General features: G+C 50.1%; 1 protein-coding gene and 1 non-coding gene across 3 annotated transcripts in view; one reads left to right on the forward strand and one right to left on the reverse strand.

Annotated features, from left to right (window-relative positions):
* ZDHHC20 (zDHHC palmitoyltransferase 20) overlaps positions 1–19860 on the reverse strand; it is a 42313-nt gene extending 22453 nt beyond the window's left edge. For both annotated transcript variants that reach the window (XR_005652909.1, XM_039863268.1), the window contains exons 1-3: positions 19648–19860; positions 8461–8487; positions 4573–4676 (exon numbers count right to left, since the gene is read on the reverse strand). Coding sequence is in view for 1 of the 2 variants with exons in the window: in XM_039863268.1 (XP_039719202.1) it covers positions 4573–4676; positions 8461–8487; positions 19648–19765 (249 nt within the window). In the remaining variant the exon portion in view is untranslated. The remainder of the gene's footprint in view (positions 1–4572; positions 4677–8460; positions 8488–19647) is intronic.
* On the forward strand, positions 15381–15455 carry TRNAV-GAC (transfer RNA valine (anticodon GAC)). Its single transcript has one exon. It is a non-coding gene; the product is annotated as a tRNA-Val (tRNA).
* Positions 19861–20415: the final 555 nt, after the last annotated feature.

The raw sequence follows: 20415 nt of genomic DNA on the forward strand, positions 1-20415 counted from the left end.
TTTTTAATTTTTAGAAAACTGTCCAAAGAGTCACTTGCTTTGGGTAAAGGCTAAATCACAGACCTCGGGGTCCTACTATTTCCTGCCAATGTCTCCATGAGGTCCACAAGTCATTCTTTCGCTACTTCGCGTTGGCATTTAGACAGCTACGGGCAGACCCTTCCTCAGAACAGTGAGGACCGTCAAGGCAAGGACGGTCTCTGTCATGCAGAGATGGAGCTGTTTCAAGTTCACGTCTTCGCTTCGTTCCCGTGGCGTGGCGGCCTCATGTTTGCCTCCTCCAACAGAGGTCCCCTTCAGAGGAGTAGTTGGTGGCCCCTCCACTGATGCCATCCCAGCATCAAGGACCCTCGGCTCCACGCTTCCGTTTCAGGGGCCAGAGGTTCACAGCTCTACTGGAGGGAAGCAGAGCCTCGCCACCGGCAGCTGCCTTTCGGGACACTGGCCGTAGCTGTTCATGAAGAAACAAGCCTGGGAAAGGGCTCTGCCGCCACCCACCTCCCGCTTCAGGACCCAGCGCCCAGGGTGCGGCCTGCGCCTGATGCGAGTCGAGGGTGCTGAGCCCCCGCCGTGTCCGGCTGCTCCTGCCACGTGCGCTCGGCTCGCCCTCAGCCAGCTGCAAGTCGCTCCTGTCACTTCTGGACTCTGAGACTCCGTGGACCTTTCTCCTGTGTCCAAAATGTCACATGACCCGACGCTACCTCCCTGTGTTGGAACTTTCGGGCCTGCGTGACCCCCGTGCCCAGGTCCCTGTGGATCTGTGTCTGCTCGTCTGGTCACCAGGGCACTGCGGTTGGGGGTGGAAGAGGCCATTTCGATCGCCTAGCCCGGCTGCCACAACCAAACCCTGCCGGTGCAAGAAGTCTCAGGTCACTTACAAGGCAGGAGAAGTAACACGGCCACCTGACCGGGACGGAAGGGAGCAGCACGGAGGCCGCGATCTGACAGCTGAGGCTCTGGATGCTGGTCATCCTGCCCCTCGGCAGGGAGGAGCCCCCTGAACTCTGTGGTCCAGAAACCGGCCCCCGGAAGCAGCCCGCCCCTTCCAGGAGCTGAGACTCGCTAGTTCTGAAGCATCGTGATGTTAGCGCACGTCTAGGCAGCAGAGCTTCCTGTGAGATCTGGGCAGACGGCCCGGGCTGTCCTCCTTCTGGCCCGCGCAGTACCTAGGCCCAAACGTCGTCACTTCTTAGCAACTAAGGTTTCAAATTATGAAACGCTTACATCAAATGAACATCTCAAGAGATGTGAGAATTTTAGATGGGGAATGGAATAAAACTAATTGACATGCATTAGTTTTGAAATTATTACTAAAAGTCTATTTTTCATTAAAAAGTACCAAACAAAATTCAAGCTATGAAATGTCATTATTTTAAAATCGGTGTTCAGGCAGCTCAATTTAAATACATATTAAATACCAGCTAAGAGCTTGGCATCCTATATGCCAGGGACCAGGGACCCAAAGACCGAGGAGAATGCAGCCCGTGCCATCGAACGTGCACCCCCAGTCTCGTGGGGATGTCGGATCGGCCACGTGAAGAGCTGCAGATTACAGGTCAGTATGATGATACGGCGCCGACAGCACCGCGCAGGTAAGACAGAAGCTCCCTTGGGGGTGCTGCCCACGAGGGCTTCCGGGAAGAAGTGGTCCCTAAGCTGCGTTTCGAAGGATGAACAGGAACCTGCGGGGAGACACAGAGTGGGCGAGGACCTGGGCAGAGCGCGTAGAAGGCGCAGCCGTGCGGGGCGTGAGGCCCGTGGCATCCCAGCTGCGGAAGGGCCTGGCACCTCACGCGGGAGCATGATCTCTACGGGCGGCCGGCTGACAGTCTCCGCGGGCGGCCGGTGACGGGGACACTTCCTTCAGAGAGATGACTCTTAGTGAGTGTGGACACCGCCAGCTCTTCCTCTGCTGCTGCCGCTGCAGCGGCCACTCACACACGTGTGTCACAACCTGTGTGTCAGTCACACACCAGGCTGACTCCAGGGGATGAGGGGACGGCAGTAAACAGCTTCTTCCTCCCGACGGTCACCCTTCAGGGCGAGCCCTCGAAGCTCGTGCCAGCGGCCCCTCAGTCAGGTTCGCGGCCGCCCTGCCCGACCCGCTTTCCTGCCAGCGGCCCGGCCTGCGTGCTCCACCACGGGGCTGGTTCTTTTGCAAGCTGGTCACAGTCTGTGATCCTGTCCCCTCGCTGACCAGCAGTCTCCCCCTTTAAGACATAACAGCGCTGTCTGTCTTGCTGTTTGTGTTCCCAGAGCCCGCCACCGTGTGACAAACAGCAGGTGCTCAGTCCTTGCTGAGGAAAGAATGGGAAATCCCCAAAATGGACGTTTTTGCTTTTTATACCAATCGGTTCCCGTGGATCTGATGCCACTGCCGCTCTGAGCGATGAGCTCCGGAGTCCCCTTCCCGCTGCCACCGGCCTCAGGGCTTCGTGCTACTTGGAGGAGCCACGCGGTCCGCGCTCAGCAGGTCTGTGGGGGAAGAGGCCTTGAGGTCCTGCTCTCGGTCGTCACGGCCGCCCGGCGGAGCTGGCGCCTCGCGGGTGCGGCGTTCGCCCTCAGCGGGGCAGCGAGCGAAGGCCCACGTGCTGGCCGGGAGGCGATGTGGAGGAGAGCGCGACAGAAGTGATCTGTCCCTCGGGAAGTGGAGGTTCCAGAGGGGACACACGCAGGGACACCGGCAGGCACAGAGGCAGATGGCGGGCGAGGGCTTAAGCCCGGGCAGAGCACAAACGGCCCGAGCAAGGCGATGAGGCCTAACGACGCCTCACGCGCTGCCACTGCCCGCGGCGCCCCACAGCCCGTGCTGACCGTGGCACCGCACCTCGGCTGACCACGTGTGTTGTTAAGCGACCTGGCCGCCACGACCGCCTCCGCAGCTCACAGAGGTCACGTGTGAGCTGCAGACGGCTGAGCAGTCTCCGTCACCTGGCTGCCAGGTGGCAGGGGTCTGGGTGGCCCGTCCGAGGTCCTCGGCTCTCCACCACACTGCTCCTCTGAAGTGTCACCCACTGCTTCTCTTGTTTCTCTTGATTTCCTAGATGAGACCTGAACATTCACATATGCTACGTTTTCAACAGCCATCCCTGCTAGTTGTCAGTTAAATAAGATCAGGTCATTTCGACTTAGAGATTACGACATGGATGGCATAACTTTAAGGGCTGGCTGAAGAAACACTAAGTTTTATTAATGGTCATATTACCCCTTAAAACAAAAGCACTTGGTAGGGGAAATGGGCACAAAGTCTGGCTCTGACTGTACACATGCCTCACGATCCAGCGACCCGCTTCCCGAAGAACTGCCCGTGCTGGTGCGTGTGCACCACGCACGTGTGCCAGAGCATCACAGCGGCCTGTGGTGACCTTCCCCTGGAAGCTGCCCAAACACCCGTGACCTGAGCAACACAAAGCATGTTACCTGCCACGGCTGGACAGAAACGATGAGCATGAATGGCCCGCAAGTGGGCACAGCGACACGGACACTTGTCACAAGTAGAATGCCGATGAAAGCCAGACACACAGCGCACGTGTTGTGTGACCCCATTTACGTGAGGCACACAACCAGGCAGACCGCGGAGGAGGTGGGAGGTGGCCGAGGAGCTCACGGGAGGCTGGTGATGCTGTCCCCTGAGCTGGTGGCAGGTACTCAGCTCTGCCCAGTCTGTGAAACGTCACCAAGTGTACATTATGGTACGTATACTTCTCTACATATATGTTCTTCTGTGATAAGTGAAATAGAAGCTAATATTTTTAAACATATGGTCTATAAGTTTCAATGAATTTTGATGAGTTTTAATGGAGAGAAATAACTACATCGTTCCCGTTGGCTAATGCTACGTGAATGCCATCGTGTGAAGGGGCTGCATGAAAGCTTTATCCAAGTGCGTCTCACTTAACCTTGACTGACACCCGAAGGAGCCTGGCACTATTAGCAGCTCCCTTGTCCAGCGAGGGACCCGAGGCTCAGGCTGCAGCAGAAGCCCCAGACCCAGACACCCCCAGCTCCAGCACACACTCTGGCGCGCCTGGCCGCACGGTGGTTCAGGCAACATCACGGTGAGAGAGACGTGCCAGTCAAAGCCTAACTCCACGGGAATGTTCGCTCACGTCTTCCAAGTGGGGCCGTCCCTTAGCCATGCTAAGGGACAACAAGCCATAACCTAGACAAGTTGTTTCCCTCCAACGCTGTCTTCAGTTGCAGCCTGTTCGTTCAGGCCTGAGAAAATGCAAACATCGGGGTTCCCACAAACAAACCCCGCTTTCCCGACTCGCTTCCACCCCTTAAGATGTTTACCCCAGTGAGATAAAGTGTGTCCCTAGTTTAAGGAAATATAGCATGGCAGAAAAACATTAGTACAGCTAAACTCTGATACCACAATTCGCCGCTGGCGTGCCGCGTCAGTGGGCGGTGGGCCGTGGGCCGAAGACTCACACCCACGACGCAGTTACCAGCACGTCTCATGAACGGAAACAGAACAAACGCGTTAGGTCATAAAGGTTTAGCGAAGGTCATACGGGGGAAACCCACAATTAGTTACAGCATTTGGCAATTTACCAACATTAACTTTACCTCTTTGGAGGGGGAAGCGGGAGACGTGAAAATTGTCATCCAATACGACCATACAAACATAACAAAGAACAGATGGAAAGCCACAAGGTAAACAACGGCCTTTCCTGGTAAATAAAAACAAATAATATTTCATTGATCCCAGTGAAAACAAGAAAAAAATTACATTAGAACAAAAATTTAGGGTCAGGAGGCTTAACCTAATAAAACATTTAATTAAAACATATGAAACACATCAAATATACAAAGTCCTTTACCTGCATGATGTAACGTTACAGATACGAAGAAGCATCCTGCTCCTGCATTTCAGAGTTATCGGTATGGTTTGTAAGTAAAGACTGCGGTCTGAGATGCAATGAGATTTTATAAAGTTGCTAAACATTGAAATTAAAACTCCTTCACTCACTACAGTTCAAGCTCTTCCTAAAAGTTAGACTTTAAATGACTTAAAACAGATTCCATCACTATGAACATTAAATCCAAGGAAATATAAACTGAAAATGCATAAAAGAAGTTCCTACCACAGTGAATAATCAGCACGTTTGAAAAACTCAATTCCTGGATTGTTCAGAAAAGGCATCTTGAATTTCATTCTCCTTTTTGACATAGGATAATGAAAAAATTTCAGCCAATTTGAATTTCTGCCATAACTGTTTCCTAGGTAGATCAGTGTAACATTCCAGCATCTTAAACACCAAGTATTAACTCGCTGATATAACTCAGAGCTTTTTGCTGTGTTCTGGAGTTTTCCTACCTGAAGAAGTGGACTGGCTTCTACGAGAAGCCAGAACTGTCTAGCAGGTGCTTGAACTCTTTCCGTTGGGAATGTAGCATCACAAAAATGCACAGACGAGCATAAAAGTCTGAAATGTTACTTTTTAAAGTTCAGATCGAATGTTGCTTCTTCCACTAAAGCCTTCTCCATCACTCTCAGAATTCATCACCCCTCTCACTCTACTCCCCAAATAACTCGCTCAGACTTCAATTAACTGCTTAATGTTGATGAGCTCCATGCAAAACACTTAGCGCCTGGTGCAGAGTAAAAAGCCTCAATAAACGTGGCTATTATCACTGCTGAAGGGAAGCAGAGCCTCGCCACCGGCGGCTGCCTTTCGGGATTCGGGACACTGGCCGTAGCTGTTCATGAAGAAACAAGCCTGGGAAAGGGCTCTGCCGCCACCCACCTCCCGCTTCAGGACCCAGCGCTCAGGGTGCTGCCTGCGCCTGATGCGAGTCGAGGGTGCTGAGCCCCCGCCGTGTCTGGCTGCCCCCGCCACGTGCGCTCGGCTCGCCCTCGGCCAGCTGCAAGTCGCCCCTGTCACTTCTGGTCTTTGAGACCCCGTCGGCCTTTCTCCTGTGTCCAAAATGTCACATGACCCGACGCTGCCTCTCTGTGTTGGAACTTTAGGGCCTGCGTGACCCCGGTGCCTGTGCCCGTGTCCGCGCGTCAGAACGTTACTTTCCCCTCCCATCTGCTCTGCAGTCTGGTCACCGCCCGGCCAGGACTCAGCGGGCTGCAGGAGGGCGGGTTTGCGCCCCACGCCGCGACTACTGCGCAGGCGCCCTGGTCACCTCGCGCGGCTCCGGGTGCGCACGCCCGCGGGTGTCTCCCAGGGGACCGGGACGCACAGCCTACTGACCTGCGGTGCCGGGAGCCACCTCGGAACGAGGCCACCAAGCCTTTACGGCGCTAACGTGTTCAGAGGGCTGTCCTTCCCTAGGCCTGGGGTTGTTTCCCTTATATTCTTGGTTTTAAGAATATCCTTTTAAAATAAAGTAATACAAAGTTGGCCACGGCTGGGAGCCTGGCACTTTCCTGCAGGTGTCCAAGAGGCAGTGCGACGGACCCCAGTTCCAGCCGCCCCACCCTCGGTCCGCGGCTGCTCTAGTCCTCGCCCACGTGCCCTAGGCCTCGGGGACCTTGGGGGCGACCCCGACGGCCGCTGCTCGGTCCGCCACCTCGGCCCGAGGCCGCTCGCTGGACGGCGAGCGGGGCGGACCCTGGGCCACCCTCACGGCGTCCTCTCCGCTTGCAAACGTCAAATCCGGGGCTCGGAGAATTGAGCGTCTTGCCGCGTGTCCCTCAGCTACTGAAGAGTGAGGCCAGAGTCCAAAGCCCCGTCTGCTGATGAGCCCATGGCTGTCTGCCCTGTCGCACCCGCCGTCATACTCTCCTCCAACGCCCTCGGCCGTCAGGGCCACCTGGGCCCGCGGCTGGGGCCGAGATGCACCCGGCCACAACCTGCTCCGCTCCCAGCTCTACTCTGGGCTCAGCTCCACTGACCTGTCACCCTTATGGGAGCTTCTGTGATCTCAAACTCACGTGGTGCCAGCCCGGCGCCCTCCAGGGGGCACCCACGGGCGACCACCGGGTCGGGTATCGCTCCCTTGTGTTTCTCCTTTGGAAAGTGCGCTGGGCTCAGCCTCCAACTGACACACCCACTGTCACCTGGCTCGCTTGAGCTCTTGCCTAGCCCCTATGAGCGGTTGGCAGCCCTCACCCACACACTTGCTTAGAGGTAAATGGCAACTTCAAGTTACTTTAACGGTCTTGGTCATTTAGGTACCTGCCACTAAGGCTAGCATGCAAAACAATATACTCTAAAAATACTTTTTAAAGCATTTAATATATTTTTAGAATATTTCTGCTTTCCGTAAGAACAAAAACAATGGCTTTTACTTTAAAAAATTCTTAATCCTCCGTTAAAAAAAATAGATAAATCAGCATAACACCTGGAAAATAGTAAGTACTTAACAGATGGCTAATTATCAAATTATAATGTAAAGAATAATAGAAAACGTTGCTTTTAAACTAATTCGAATTCATGTGGTTGCTACTAAGCAAATTTCTGGTTACATACATGTATGCTAAAGAAATATATAAAGTAAAGTTAACGAGGCAAACTAAATCGAAGCGGAAGGAAAAACTGAACCTATGTCAAAAAGTCTGAATCGAAAATCCCCTGTGACTGAATTAAAAGACACACCAGAGAGGAAACAGAAACTTCATCAAAAGACTCTTTGAACGACATGGGGAAACAGCCCCAAGAAATAATAACACAAGTTACAACTCCTGTTAGAAGCACTCCAGAAATTCTCTGCTTTCTGTGTGTGTGCTTTCAACACAGGGGAGACAGTTTCGATTTAAAGGGAGAAAAAGAAGCCTTGCAGATTGAGTCTGTGTTTATTCTGTTACTGAGAAATGAGATTCAGAGACAGCTCGAGATTTGCTTGCTTCATGCCTAATTATTTCCAATACTAAGAATAAATACTAATTTCTAACTGTTCAACTGTTCTAGACATCCTCTGGATTTTTGTATCTCTGATCATATTTTATTTTTTAAATTTGATGTCAATGGATTTATAATTTTATTTTCTTTCCATGAAATTTTAAGCAGTGATATTTCCCTCTAGGCACTGTCTCTTTGACCAGTCATTATAAAAACTTTAATTCCCTTTCAAAATGAACTAGTAAAACAATTTACAGTCTGGTTATTTAATTAAACGCCTGTGAGTAGCAAAGTACTGTTTGTAACAAACACATAAATAAGAGAAAACAAAATCCTCAATCAGCTAGAATTGATATTAAAAACTTTAAACTACTACTATAAAGAGTTCTTGGCACACAAGGCAGAAATTCATATATCAGTATATCAAACAAGTGTGGGTACTATGTGCCTTACAAAAGTTAGTTCTATTAATATAAATAATGCAAATGAGAATATATTGAAAGTATAGCAAGAAACCCAATATAATGTCTCATTTTAATTACTTAAACTTTAAAAACATGTTTTTCTTTCTAAAAACAAGAACACATATAGTCATCACTAATAAAAAACTGCACTTGACACCATAAGCAGTGTACTTAAATTGAGACTAAAAGGGCCTTACCTTTTTCTCCATTTCCAGAAAGAGTAACTAGAACAGAAGAAAAAACAGTAAATAAACACACTTTTGAACATTTTGTGCATAAATTTTACTACAGGTTGACTGTTCATCTACCATCATTTTCATAAAAATGAAATTTAGTATAAAATGTAAACACTCATGCAAATTCAGAATTGCACACTCGAAAAACCCTGAAAACACTAAAATGCTAAAATTCAAATTCTTTATTATTAACGCTGTGATCCCATTTAAAACCCTTTCTGGCCTTGTTAATAAGAGTTGTGATGTCGCTCCAGCTCTTCCTCAGTCCCACCTGCAGAACGTGCGGCACTCAAGCTTAGTGATTAGCCTGTACGTTCCTTTATAGAGTTGTTTCTTAATTTCTTTGGCACCATATCTGTATCTCTTTGCTTTTACAATGAAAACCTTAGTTCCTAATTAATTTACTTATTTGGTTTATCCTAAAATACATGTCAAAGAGTTTAAAAACTGTGTTCTAGCTTAGGACTTCTTTGAAGCTTTGTTTTGGCTTTAAGTTACATCCCACTAAGCAGTACCGTGTTCAAAAGTCACCTGAAATAATTCTTTCCTCTGTGTGGACAACCTTTATATAAAATCTAAGTTAACTTGTTTCAATTATTTAATTGATTTCGAATTCTACAGTTTGCTTTATTCCTCCCGTTTAAATTTTGTTTTTTCAATATGTAAAAAATATCAATGTTTTAAAAGTCAAAACTATATAGAAAAGTACTTAGAAAGGCCTGGCTTTCATGTCTCCCTCCCCCATCCCAGGTAATCATTTTTATTAATGTCTATTTTAACCTAATGTTCCTTTCATCAAAACGAGCAGGTATGTATGCATTTCCAATTTCTCCTTTATATACCGTTCCATGCCTTGCTTTTCTCGTCACTACACACGAGTACACAGACACTGTCACTGCTTGTTTTTCTTCACACTGCACAGTATTCCATTGTGTGAGTGTTCCAGTGCCACAATCGGGCCTCTATTGACAGACATCTGGGCTGTCTCCCACCTTCTGCTGTCACAAACGATGTGGCGATGAATAAGCTTATGCATGTGTTGTTTATCCATGGAAGTTTATTTTCAGCATAGATTCCTAAAAGGGGGATGACTGGACCAAAAGTCCATCTGTCTGCTCATCCTCAAACTCCCATTGTAGGGTGGCACAATTTAGACTCCCACCAGCAATGCGTGACAGTTTCCCCTCAGCCGACCCAATAGTGTTCCCAAACTTTTGGGACCGCAGGGTGCTTTTCCTTCGCACTGATCTTAGAGGTGAGGGCAAGCACCTTTTCCTACCTTTATGAGCCATTTTCATTTTCCTTCCTCTGAACTATCAATTTATGTCACTTCTCATTTATTTCTATAAGGCTTTCCTCGTTTTCTGGTTATAAGGTCACCCACCTGTGTTTTCTTCTAATACTTGAATGTTTTATTTTTGAACATTCAGCTTTGGTCTATTTTGATACAGCAGATTCCAGGGGCCGGAAAAGTATCAGACGAGCCGGAAAAATCTCGTGGTGTCAGAAAGTAAGGAAGAAACAAAGGATGGAGACGCGTCCCAGGACACAAAACCAGACCCAGCTTGTTCCCCTGTGCCCTGTGCGGCTCCACTGCCCAGGCGGAGAGCCTGGAGCGTGGCCTGGAGATGGGGTCGTGGATAGGAAGGAACCACGCCCACCCAAGTAGGTCCTTCTATCGTACTACTTCCCTCCCAAGGACCGTCACGTGCAACACAGGGATCAGGGGTCAAGACGGCGTCGAGGGTAGTGGCTGTGCAAGCCTCTTGCGACCACAACAGTCCCTGGAGTCTGGTAAGCACTGGCCATCCCGACAGGTGGCTCCAGTAGCAGAGGCGCCAGGGAACGGAGCTGTGGCCATGAGAGTGCGTCCCCGCTTCCCTGCTCTGCAGCGGGACGGTGGCCACACGGCCCAGCCCTGGCCCAGCCCTGGCCCAGCAGACACCACCCTGGGGCGCTGCGCAGGACCTGCTTTAGGTTCCGGGCACGCGGCAGTGAACACACTACTCAGAAAACCACAAACTGCCCTGTCATCGTGGTGAACGGCAGGGCCAGGAGGAAGAGGGGGAGGAAGGACTCATTTAACAGGGGGGACGTAGCTTCAGCTTCGGGATGGGTGGAAGCTGACAGAGCTGCTGCGGAGGGCGGCGAGAGGTGCTCGGCGCTCGTTGAGACGGGGCTGCTGGGACGGGGCTGCCGGGACGGGAAAAGCAGGGGCCTCGCCCACCCCTCACACTGTCACACTGCGGTGCAGGCGGCCCCCGCAGGCGCTGGCGTGGCCTTCCACACCAGCGATCCACGTTCGTCTCTGTGTGGGGCCGGCGTTCACACGAGTGGGTGGGACGAAGCCGTGGGAGCAGTGAAAGGACACAGGACAGAAATGTTTTAAAGAGAATCTAAAGACTATCAGCAAGACTTATGCGCCTTTATTATAGAAACCTGTTCTCCATGAAAGCATAGTCACCCTCCTGGGGACCCAGTGTTCAGTGACTCGTATCAGCCACACTGCATCTGTGCAGCTTGTGTGTGGCGGGAGTGGCCATGGGCCAGCCTCGTCAGGTCCCGTGAGTGATGTGGAGGGCGCCCTCCCTGGACGACACACGCCGGACACTCTGCCACCACCGGCGGTCAGAGCTAAACGGGCACAGGCTTGTGCAACGTGGTCTGCAAATACAGCCACTTAGGAACATACTTGTTACTACGAACTGTGTGGGGACGCGCTCCTCAGTCACTAAAGATGGTGCCGGGGGGACAACATGACTCTAAGCATTAAAAACACGACAAAGCAAACCTCCCACCAGAAAAGGGAAGGCGACAGAAGGCGAGCTGACGGCTAGCGAAGTCCCCCCCAGCCCCCACTGGCACCCGAAGGCGGGCCCCCCTAAGCTCTCCGGTTCTAGGATGGCATCGCCCCATTTTCTAGCGCGAGAACAAGTTCAGCGACTAAATCCCCCGAGACCCCGCCGCAGCATTACGGCACAGCCAGGACCAGCGCGGCGGGCACAGACCAATCGAGGCGGTGGGAAGGAAGTGACGGGGGAGGGGCGATGGCAGGAGGAGACGACGGAGGGGGCCTCGGGCTTCCTCGACGCGGCGGGAAGCAGCCGAGGTTTGGGGAAGATGTGACGACGGGGTCCTGACGTCACAGGGGTCCCTCACTGCTTCGTGGAGCCCACACAGGATAAGAGAGAGGACAGGGTGGGGTGCGGAGGGAGGGCCCGGACGCAAGGTGCCGATGATGCGGCGACGATGCGCCGGGACGCACCACCAGACTGAGCGACTTTCAACGCCGCCACTATTCTGTCGCAAGGCGGCGATCAGCGCTTCGGGCTGGGACCTGCTGGCGCCGAAGGCGGCCTCGTGCCCGCGTCGGGGGCCTGGGCACCGCGCTCATCCCGGCTGGGCGTCTCTCCCCACACGGTCCCTCCCGGGGTGACCGGGACGTTCTGGAGAGCCTGGGGAAGGTGCACCCGGGTGCGGCTGCAGACCGCACACATCACTTCCCCACCAAGGCCAGGCCAAGGCCGGCCGCACTGACCCGGGCGCGGCGGCAACGGACGGGCCTCCTCACGAGGCGTGCGGGGTGCAGGTTACCGCACGTGTCCCCACCCCGCACGCCCGGAGCTCCCCGCAGCGGGGAGGACCAACAGCCCGGCCAGTTCTGGTGAAACGACAGGACTCGCCGGTTAACCGGATGTGGAAGACAAAACTGTCACTTACTCGGTAGGAGGAGCGGGTTCAGGAGAGCATAAGAAACTCTCGATTCGCTCTGGACCTAGGAAGCCCGAGGTGCCCATGAGATGCCCAAGCAGGAGCGCCAAGCGCACAGCTCCCGGGCCGGCCCTGGGGAGCCGCTCTCCCCGGCTGCAGGGGCCAGGGCCAGAGCGGAGGCCAGGTGAGGGCTCTGTGCTCTTCCAGCACCTTTTCCCTCCACATGTCCTGTCTCACGAGACAGTGGTGACGGTCCAAAGAAGAAATTTTATATGGAATTTATACCGAAGAAAACATAAAGGGCTTTTTGTTCGTCTGGGTTTGGGTTTATGGACATACAGAAGTCCTCTCCCACCAATTTACTTTCTGGTGTCAACATCTGGTGCCAGGACCGATGAACTTCCCAGCAGTTTAAGAAAAAAATCCGTTCTTAAAAAAAAATAGAGGCAGGGCACTATAGCTTTCAAAAGGCAAGTTATATAGAAAATTATTATACTCCAGCTGTGAAAACAGATAGGAAGTAACAAAATTAGTAAAAAGATTTTTAAAAATTTTCCAATTCATGTTTTAACTTTTTCTATAACTATGTCAACCACTGAGAATTACATAAGCCAGATTTTTAAAAACACTATCAGCACAATTTCAAAGACTCACTGTTTCATAATCCAAAACAAAGACTGCAGAAACAATACACAATTATCATGTCTTTAGCCCCAAAGACTGTGGCGACATGTTTGGTGATTATAATTTAGTTAGTGTTGCTATTGTGGATGCTCATTCTAACATTTTCAAACATGATTCAAGTGAGTTTATAAGGGCATGATTCTATTCAGCTCAACACATCTTAATTGAAAGCCTACCAGTAATGAGACTCTAGAGTAGTGGTCCCCAACCTTTGTGGCACCAGGGACGGGTGCTCCTGTGAGAATCTAACGCCTTAGGATCTGAGGTGGAGCTGAGGCGGTGATGCTGGCGGTGATGCTGGCGCTGGGGAGCGGCTGCAAACATGGATGGAGCTTCGCTAGCCTGCCCGCTGCTCACCTCTTGCCAGGTAGCTTGGTTTCTAACAGGCCACGGACCGGTACCAGTCTGTGGCCCAGAGTTTGGGGACCCCTATCCACTAGTCTAGTGGATACAAAAATGAATAGGACCTGACCATACCATACATCTCATAAGCAGGATTTTTCAAATATTTAAATATGATATAATAAAGTACATATTTGTTTATATTCTAATTCAATGTATGAATGATTTCTGGAGGCTTATGAAAAACATATTCTTAAATAAAACTGCAAATATATTTTTAAAACAGAAAAACACAAATTAGAATGTGAAGTAGAAGAAAAGGGAGAAATACCGATACATACTATAACACGAATAAACCTCAAAAACATGTGAGAGACAGCAGACGCAAAGACCACTTAACTCTGTTTACGTGAGATGTCCAGAAAAGGGAAACGTAGAATGAATGCAGATTGATGGTTGCCTGGGGATGCAAACCGGAATTAACCATATGCAAGGGATCTGACTGCGGTGACAAATATTCTAAATGGGGTGGCCGTGATGACTGCACAGCTTGGTGAGTTTACTATAAATCATTGCACTGTACATCTCAAATGAGTGAATTTTATGGTATGTAAATTATACCTTGATAAAGTTGTTTAAAAAAACAAAGGCAAAATAAAAACTTTTACAGAATACAAAAGCTGCAATCATCTATCGCCAACTGACCTACACTACAATAAATGTCAGGCAAAAAAAAATAATAGCAGATGTACATACTGATCTAGAAAAAAGAATGGAGAGCACTAGAAATGGTAACTACATGGGTAAATACATAAGATTTGTTTTATTATTAAAATCTTTTTTGAAAATAAACTGTTTAAACAAAATTGCAGCAATATAGTGTGAGTTTTATGACATAAAATGCATGACAACATAAAAGCTGGGAGGGAAGAGACAGAAGCTTCTTTAAGGTACTATATGTGCAGTGGCATATTACCTGGAGGCTGATTATAAGTTAAAGGTGTATGCTGTAAACCCTAAAGCAGTCACTAAAATAACAGAGTTACCCCTAATAAGCCAACAAAGAGAAAACGATCATAAAAATAATTCAAAGAAAACCAACACAATAATTCGTAAAGATCTATGCACTTCAATATTTATGGCAGCACAATTTACAATAGCCAAGATATGGAAGCAACCTAAATGCCCATCAAAAGATGACTGGATAAAGAGGTTATGGTTCATATATACAATGGAATATTACTCAGCCATTAAAAAAATGAAATCCTACCATTTGCAACGACATGGATGGACCTTGAGATTATTATGCTGAGTGAAATAAATCAGAGAAAGATAAATACCATATGATTTCACTTGTATGCGGAATCTAAGGAAGAAAAAGAACAAACTAATCAAAAACAGACTCACAAATATAGTGGACAATATGGTGACAGACAGAGGGGAGGGTGGTTGGGGGCCTGGGAGAATGGGGTGAAGGGTTAAAGAAGCACTAATTAGTAGCTGATAGTTGGTCACAGCACTGGGGAGCACGGCAGAGGGCATGCAGTCAGCATTAATATGATGGCAGGTGGAGGGCCGGGGAAGGGAGGGAGCAACTGGGGGGATCGTTTTATGAACTATATAGAAGTCTAACCAATGTACTATATACCTGAAACTAATTTAAATAAATAAATTTAAAAATAAATAAATTACAAAAGACTATATTAAAAAAATAATTCAAAATTTTTAAATCATTAAAAATTTGATTAATTCAAAAGAGGGCAGAAGGAGGAGGAAAAGAGAACAAAGAACAGATAGGACGGATTAAAAAATAGCAAATGATGAGATGTATATTTAACCATATCAATAATCACATTAAATGTAAATGGTCAAAACACCCCAATTAAGAGGCAGCGACTGTGCAGCCCGGTGCCGAAGGTTAATAATACTGAGCTGTGTATCTGAAAGTTGCTGAGAGCACATCTTAAAACCTCTCATCGCCAGGAAAAAAAACCTGTAACTATGTGTGGTGATGAATGTTAATTAGAGTTACTCTGGTGATGAATTCTCAATATATACACATACTGAATCATTATGTTATATACCTGAAACGAATACAATGCTGTATGTCAATTATTATACTTCAATTTAAATAAAGGTGGGATGGCTCCATAGTGTAGTGGTTAGCACGTCTGCTTGACACGCAGAAGGTCCCTGGGTTCACGCCCCAGGTGGAGCCACGGATCAGGCTCCGGGTGCACCAGGCCCTGGGTGTGTGCCGTGAGCGCGTGGGAGGAGATGCCTTCAGAGATCCAGTTCTTAAGGGGAGACAGCAACATCCGTAGGTCAGGGGCGGAAGAGGGAGTGGGGAAAGGCAGATTTTCAGATTGCATTAAAAAAACAAGACCTAACTATATGCTGCTTACAAGAAATGCATTTTAAATATAAACAAATAAACAGGTTCAAGTAAAAGGAGAAAGACATACCATACTAACACTAACTAAAAGAAAGATGAGCAGACATGATCCTGTTTGCCAAAATAGATTTCAAAGCAAACGGTATCACCGGGGATAAGAAAGTCATTTCATAATGATAAAGGATCAATTCCTCAAAAGTACATGACAATCCTAAACATTCCATGTACCTAATTACAAAGCTATAAAACATGAAGCAAAAACATAGAACTACAAGGACAAGTAGACAAATCCACAATTATAGTCATACTTCCCTTGATAATTAATTGATAGAATAGAAAATCAGCAAGAACAGAGAAGACTTGAACAACACTATCAACCAACTTGCCCTAACTGGCATTCGCGGAGCATTATGACATAATAGAATGACCAAAACACAGCAAAGGATACTGCTGGATGCAGAATATATTTTTCTCCAATGCGCATGGAACACTTCTAAGACAGACCACATTCTGGTCCATAAAACAGCCTAAATACATTTCAAAGCAACGGTTCCCAACCTTTTTGGCACCAGGGAAAGGTGCTCCCATGAGAATCTAATGCCTGATGGTCTGAGGCGGAGCTGAGGCGGTGATGCTGGCGCTGGGGAGCGGCTGCAGATACAGAAGAAGCTTCGCTCGCTTGCTCCTCCCTGCTCACCTCCTGCTGTGCAGCCTGGTTCCTAACAGGCCATGGACCAGTACTGGTCCGTGGCCCGGGGTTTGGGGACCCCTGTTTTAAAGGACTCAAGTCACACAAAGTATGTTCTCTGACCATATGGAATTAAATTTTAAGATCAGGAACAAAAAGATACCTGGAAAATCCCCGAATAACTCCAAAGTAAACAGTATACTTCTAAAATAACCCATGGGTCAAAGACGAAATCAAAAGTGAAACAGGAAAATAATTTGAATTGAATGAAAATATAATATATTACAATTGATAAGATGCAAATAAAGCAGTATTTAGGGATAAATTTATAGGACTGAACACCTAAGAAAGGACTCGAATCAATTATATCCATATTAATTAACTAGAAAAAGAGCAAATTAAATCCAAAATAAAAGAAGAAAATAATAAATATTAGATAAGAAATAGATGAAATCGAAAATAGAAAAATCAATGAAATCTAAAGCTGATCCTTTTGAAGTCAATAAAACACTGAAATCAATTGTGTCGAGACAGGGCGCTCAAAGTTGACGGTTAAGCTATTTATTCTGTCTCACTGCACATTTGAAAGAATTATGAAGGAGACATATATTACACATAGAGACCCATATTTCTCTCTGAAAAATATAAAAGGCTTAACAATCCCTACACAAACCACATAGTTCTACCAAGCAACAGTTTCCTCAGGAGTGAAATAGAGACTGAACTAGATCACCTTAGACTCTCCAAGGTCCTCCACATGCCAAACGAGAGTGGCAACTACTGCTGCTGGGTACAAAGGAGCTGAACGGGAGGTTCTGGGACAGCCCCGGGGACCTGAACAACCGTCTTGAATAAAGTGAAAAAACTGGTGAACCCACCGATAACTAAATTCATATGTGTGACTACCAGTCCCAGGAGAAGATCGAAGGAGAATTTCAGTTTGACTTAAAGTCAGGCATCACTGCTACTGATCACTTAATCATCCTCTGTGAGTGGCCACCTGAGATTCACTGCTTCTTACTCAACTTCATCAATCTCACTCCTTCCTGTAACAGGAGTTATGAATCGTGTGTGTGTCTGTGTAGTTACAAAACGAGGAAATTACAGAGGCTGTGATGAAATGAGGGCCCCTCAGACACAATTCATCTGTTCAAGTGTCCTACGGAGGGCTAGGCGTTTTTATTACCCGAGTTACTTAGGAGCCTTCTGCTGCTACCTTTTAAAAGAACTGCCTTACACAAGTGGGTCATGAACGAGACTGAAATCTGCCCAGTGTCCAGGTCTGGATAAACGGGCAGCCTCGCCTCGCACAGCAGCCAACTGCAGAGATGCGGGCCCCAGAGGAGCCCCAATTCTGATTGTGCCATGCGCCCGCCTTACGCCCCTGGACAAATCACTTACCTTCACGGAGATTATTATGAGTAATAAATAAATTAACACATGCAAAGATCTCATCATTATCATCCCTCCCATCTAGTTTGATAAATACGAGAAGCTATGAAAATTCTCTAAAAATTATTTAAACAGCACTTTAAGTAAAACACACTTCACTCAATTTTAAGCTCCTATAAAGTTATATATTGATATATTTCAATGAGTGGGTCTGTGCTAATGAAAACATAATTATACACAAGTAGTTCAAAGGGCAGTTTTATAGGAGAGTGAACGAGCTTTTGTGCTCCACTGTACAGTCCAGCGACACTGCAGACCTCCCAAGTTCTCCCTCATTCAACATGGGAAGTCAGAAGCATCAAGCGCAAGCCCCGTGGAAGAGCTGTCCCCACAGGGCCAAGCACCGGGCCTTCGATGCTGCAGAATGCTTTAACCGAATGAAATCCTGGGGTATGATCCTGCAGAGATGCCAGGGGCTCAGATCAGACAACCAGGCCGCCCTCTGCTCCCACTGGCACACAGTCCTGCTCAATTCAGACCATTTTCTTTCTTCGCTTTTGACGGCACCTTTTGATAGGTTAAATGTAGCTTCAACATAAACACGTTTTTAGTGTTCCTTCAGAAGCTTTACTCAAAACTGCTGTGGCATTAAAACAGGGTGGGAATACTCTTCCAACAGCACTAAGGCTGGCACAACTTTTGGAATAAATGCCCACTTAAGAAAAGATGAGATAAAGCATCGTCATAAACTGGTAAGGATCCTATGGACACCATCGCCTTCTGGGAGTTGCCTCAAGAAATACCTGATGCTAGTCGTTTAATTGATTCAAGCATCGTTTTTGCCAAACACTTTGATATCCAAAAGGATGAGACCAAACACTACCCAACAGGTTATTATTTGGAAATGTAGCCCACAACTAATTAATTCTGGGCCTACTTGCAGAAATAGTTTTCCTCGAAATTAAATACCCTACAGGTACAAAATAACCGTCTTACAGGTAGATGTTTTCATTCAGAAGCCTACCCTCAAACCTTCCTCCATGCGCGGGCCTGGGTTGTAAGCAGGTGCGTATCCGAGAGCCGTAACTGCACGTCCTCAGGTGCCACCTTCAAGGGGGTGGGAGCCCGGCTTTGCACCCCTACGTTCCTATCTATCTCATCTGGCTTTTTTTTTAAGTATATATAACAGCGGTCCTTTAGGCAGCTGTGGACTCAGGCTGGACACTGAGACTAGGTCATCCCGGGCCACCAAGGGGATCCTCTCAGGAACACCGCTGACCGTGTGGCCCTAAGTTTCCGCGAACAGCGGCTACGTACGAGCAGCAGACACACGGGACGCCGCGGAGGGGGCCGGAGCAAGTCCGAAATCGCTGCGCGGACGGGGCCACTACTCAGTGTCACAGAGCCGCAGCCCTCCATGCTCCGAGGACAACCAACTTCCTCCCGCCGTAATGACCTATTCAAAGCGGCACCTTGCGTCCTAGAGGGGTGCGGGAGGCCCCCCGCTCCTGTGCGGCAGTGGGGCGACCCCGGGGACGAGAGCTACCGAGGGGAGTGGCAGCCGATAGCGCAGAACGCGACCTCGGACCGAGGGGGGCGGAACGGGAAGCCGCGGGACGAACGGCCACGAAGAGGGGACGCGTCCCGCTCGCCGTCGGTCCGCAGGCAGCGTTCGGGAGCCACGGCTGCGGCCGCGGACTGATGCACGTCCCCGCGGGCCGGCGCCCCGGTCCCCGCGTCACGACGGCCACCGGCCTGCCCGCCGCCGGCGGAAACGCGCCTTGTCGCGCCGCCACAGCCGCACGCCCAGCACTTCCGCGAAGCTCGACGCCCCGCTCCGGCAAGTCCTTCGCAGCCAGCGCCCCGTCCCGGGCCGCGGCGCCGCCAGAGGGCCGCTCACGGGCCGCGGCCGCCGCCCAGGCCCCCTGGTACTCACACACGCACAGCTCCACCACGTACGCGTAGTAGGACCAGGCCACCACGAAGGCGATGAACAGCACCGGCACCCAGCCCACGCCGCGCTGGCAGCAGCGCCAGAACCGCCCCGGCGCCATGTTCGGCGGGCGGCTGCAGCACCGCGGCGGTGAGGAGCGCGGGGCCCCGGCCTGCGACGCGGGCGCTTCGGCGGCAGCTCGTCCCGCGGCCCCGCCCCCGAGGCCGGCCCGCCGCAGCCCGCGCCCAGCAGGCCCCGCCCCTGCCCCCCGCCGCGCCAGGCCCCGCCCCCGAGGCCGGCCTGTCGCAGCCCCGCCCTTCGCCGCTCCAGGCCCCGCCCCCGAGGCCGGCCCGTCGCAGCGCCGCGCCAGGCCCCGCCCCTGCCCCGCTTCCCGCCCCGCCCCCGAGGCCGGGCCGCCGCAACCCCGCGACCAGGCGCCCCGCGGCCCCGCCCCTCGCCGCGCCAGGCCTCACTCCCTAGGCAGACCCGCCGCAGCCCCGCCCCTCTCCAGGTCCCGCCCCCCCCAAGGGCGTGGCTTCGCGGCCGGCAGACACCCCTGTGCGTCGGGGGCGGGGCCTCGGCTCAGGACCGCCCAGGGGGCGAGGAGGCCGAGTGGGCGGAGGCGGTGCCTGACGGTAAACACTTCCGGGACGGGCGAGCGTGCGGGTGGGCGCTCTCGGCTTGCGCGCCCCGCTCTCGCAGGGCCCATCTGGAGTCGGGCGGGACCCGGCCACCCGGTGCGGGCGCGGTTCGCACGTTGTGTCAGGCCCC

Source organism: Pteropus medius, unplaced genomic scaffold, assembly GCF_902729225.1.
Source record: "Pteropus medius unplaced genomic scaffold, Ma_sr-lr_union100, whole genome shotgun sequence".
NCBI lineage: Eukaryota > Metazoa > Chordata > Mammalia > Chiroptera > Pteropodidae > Pteropus > Pteropus medius.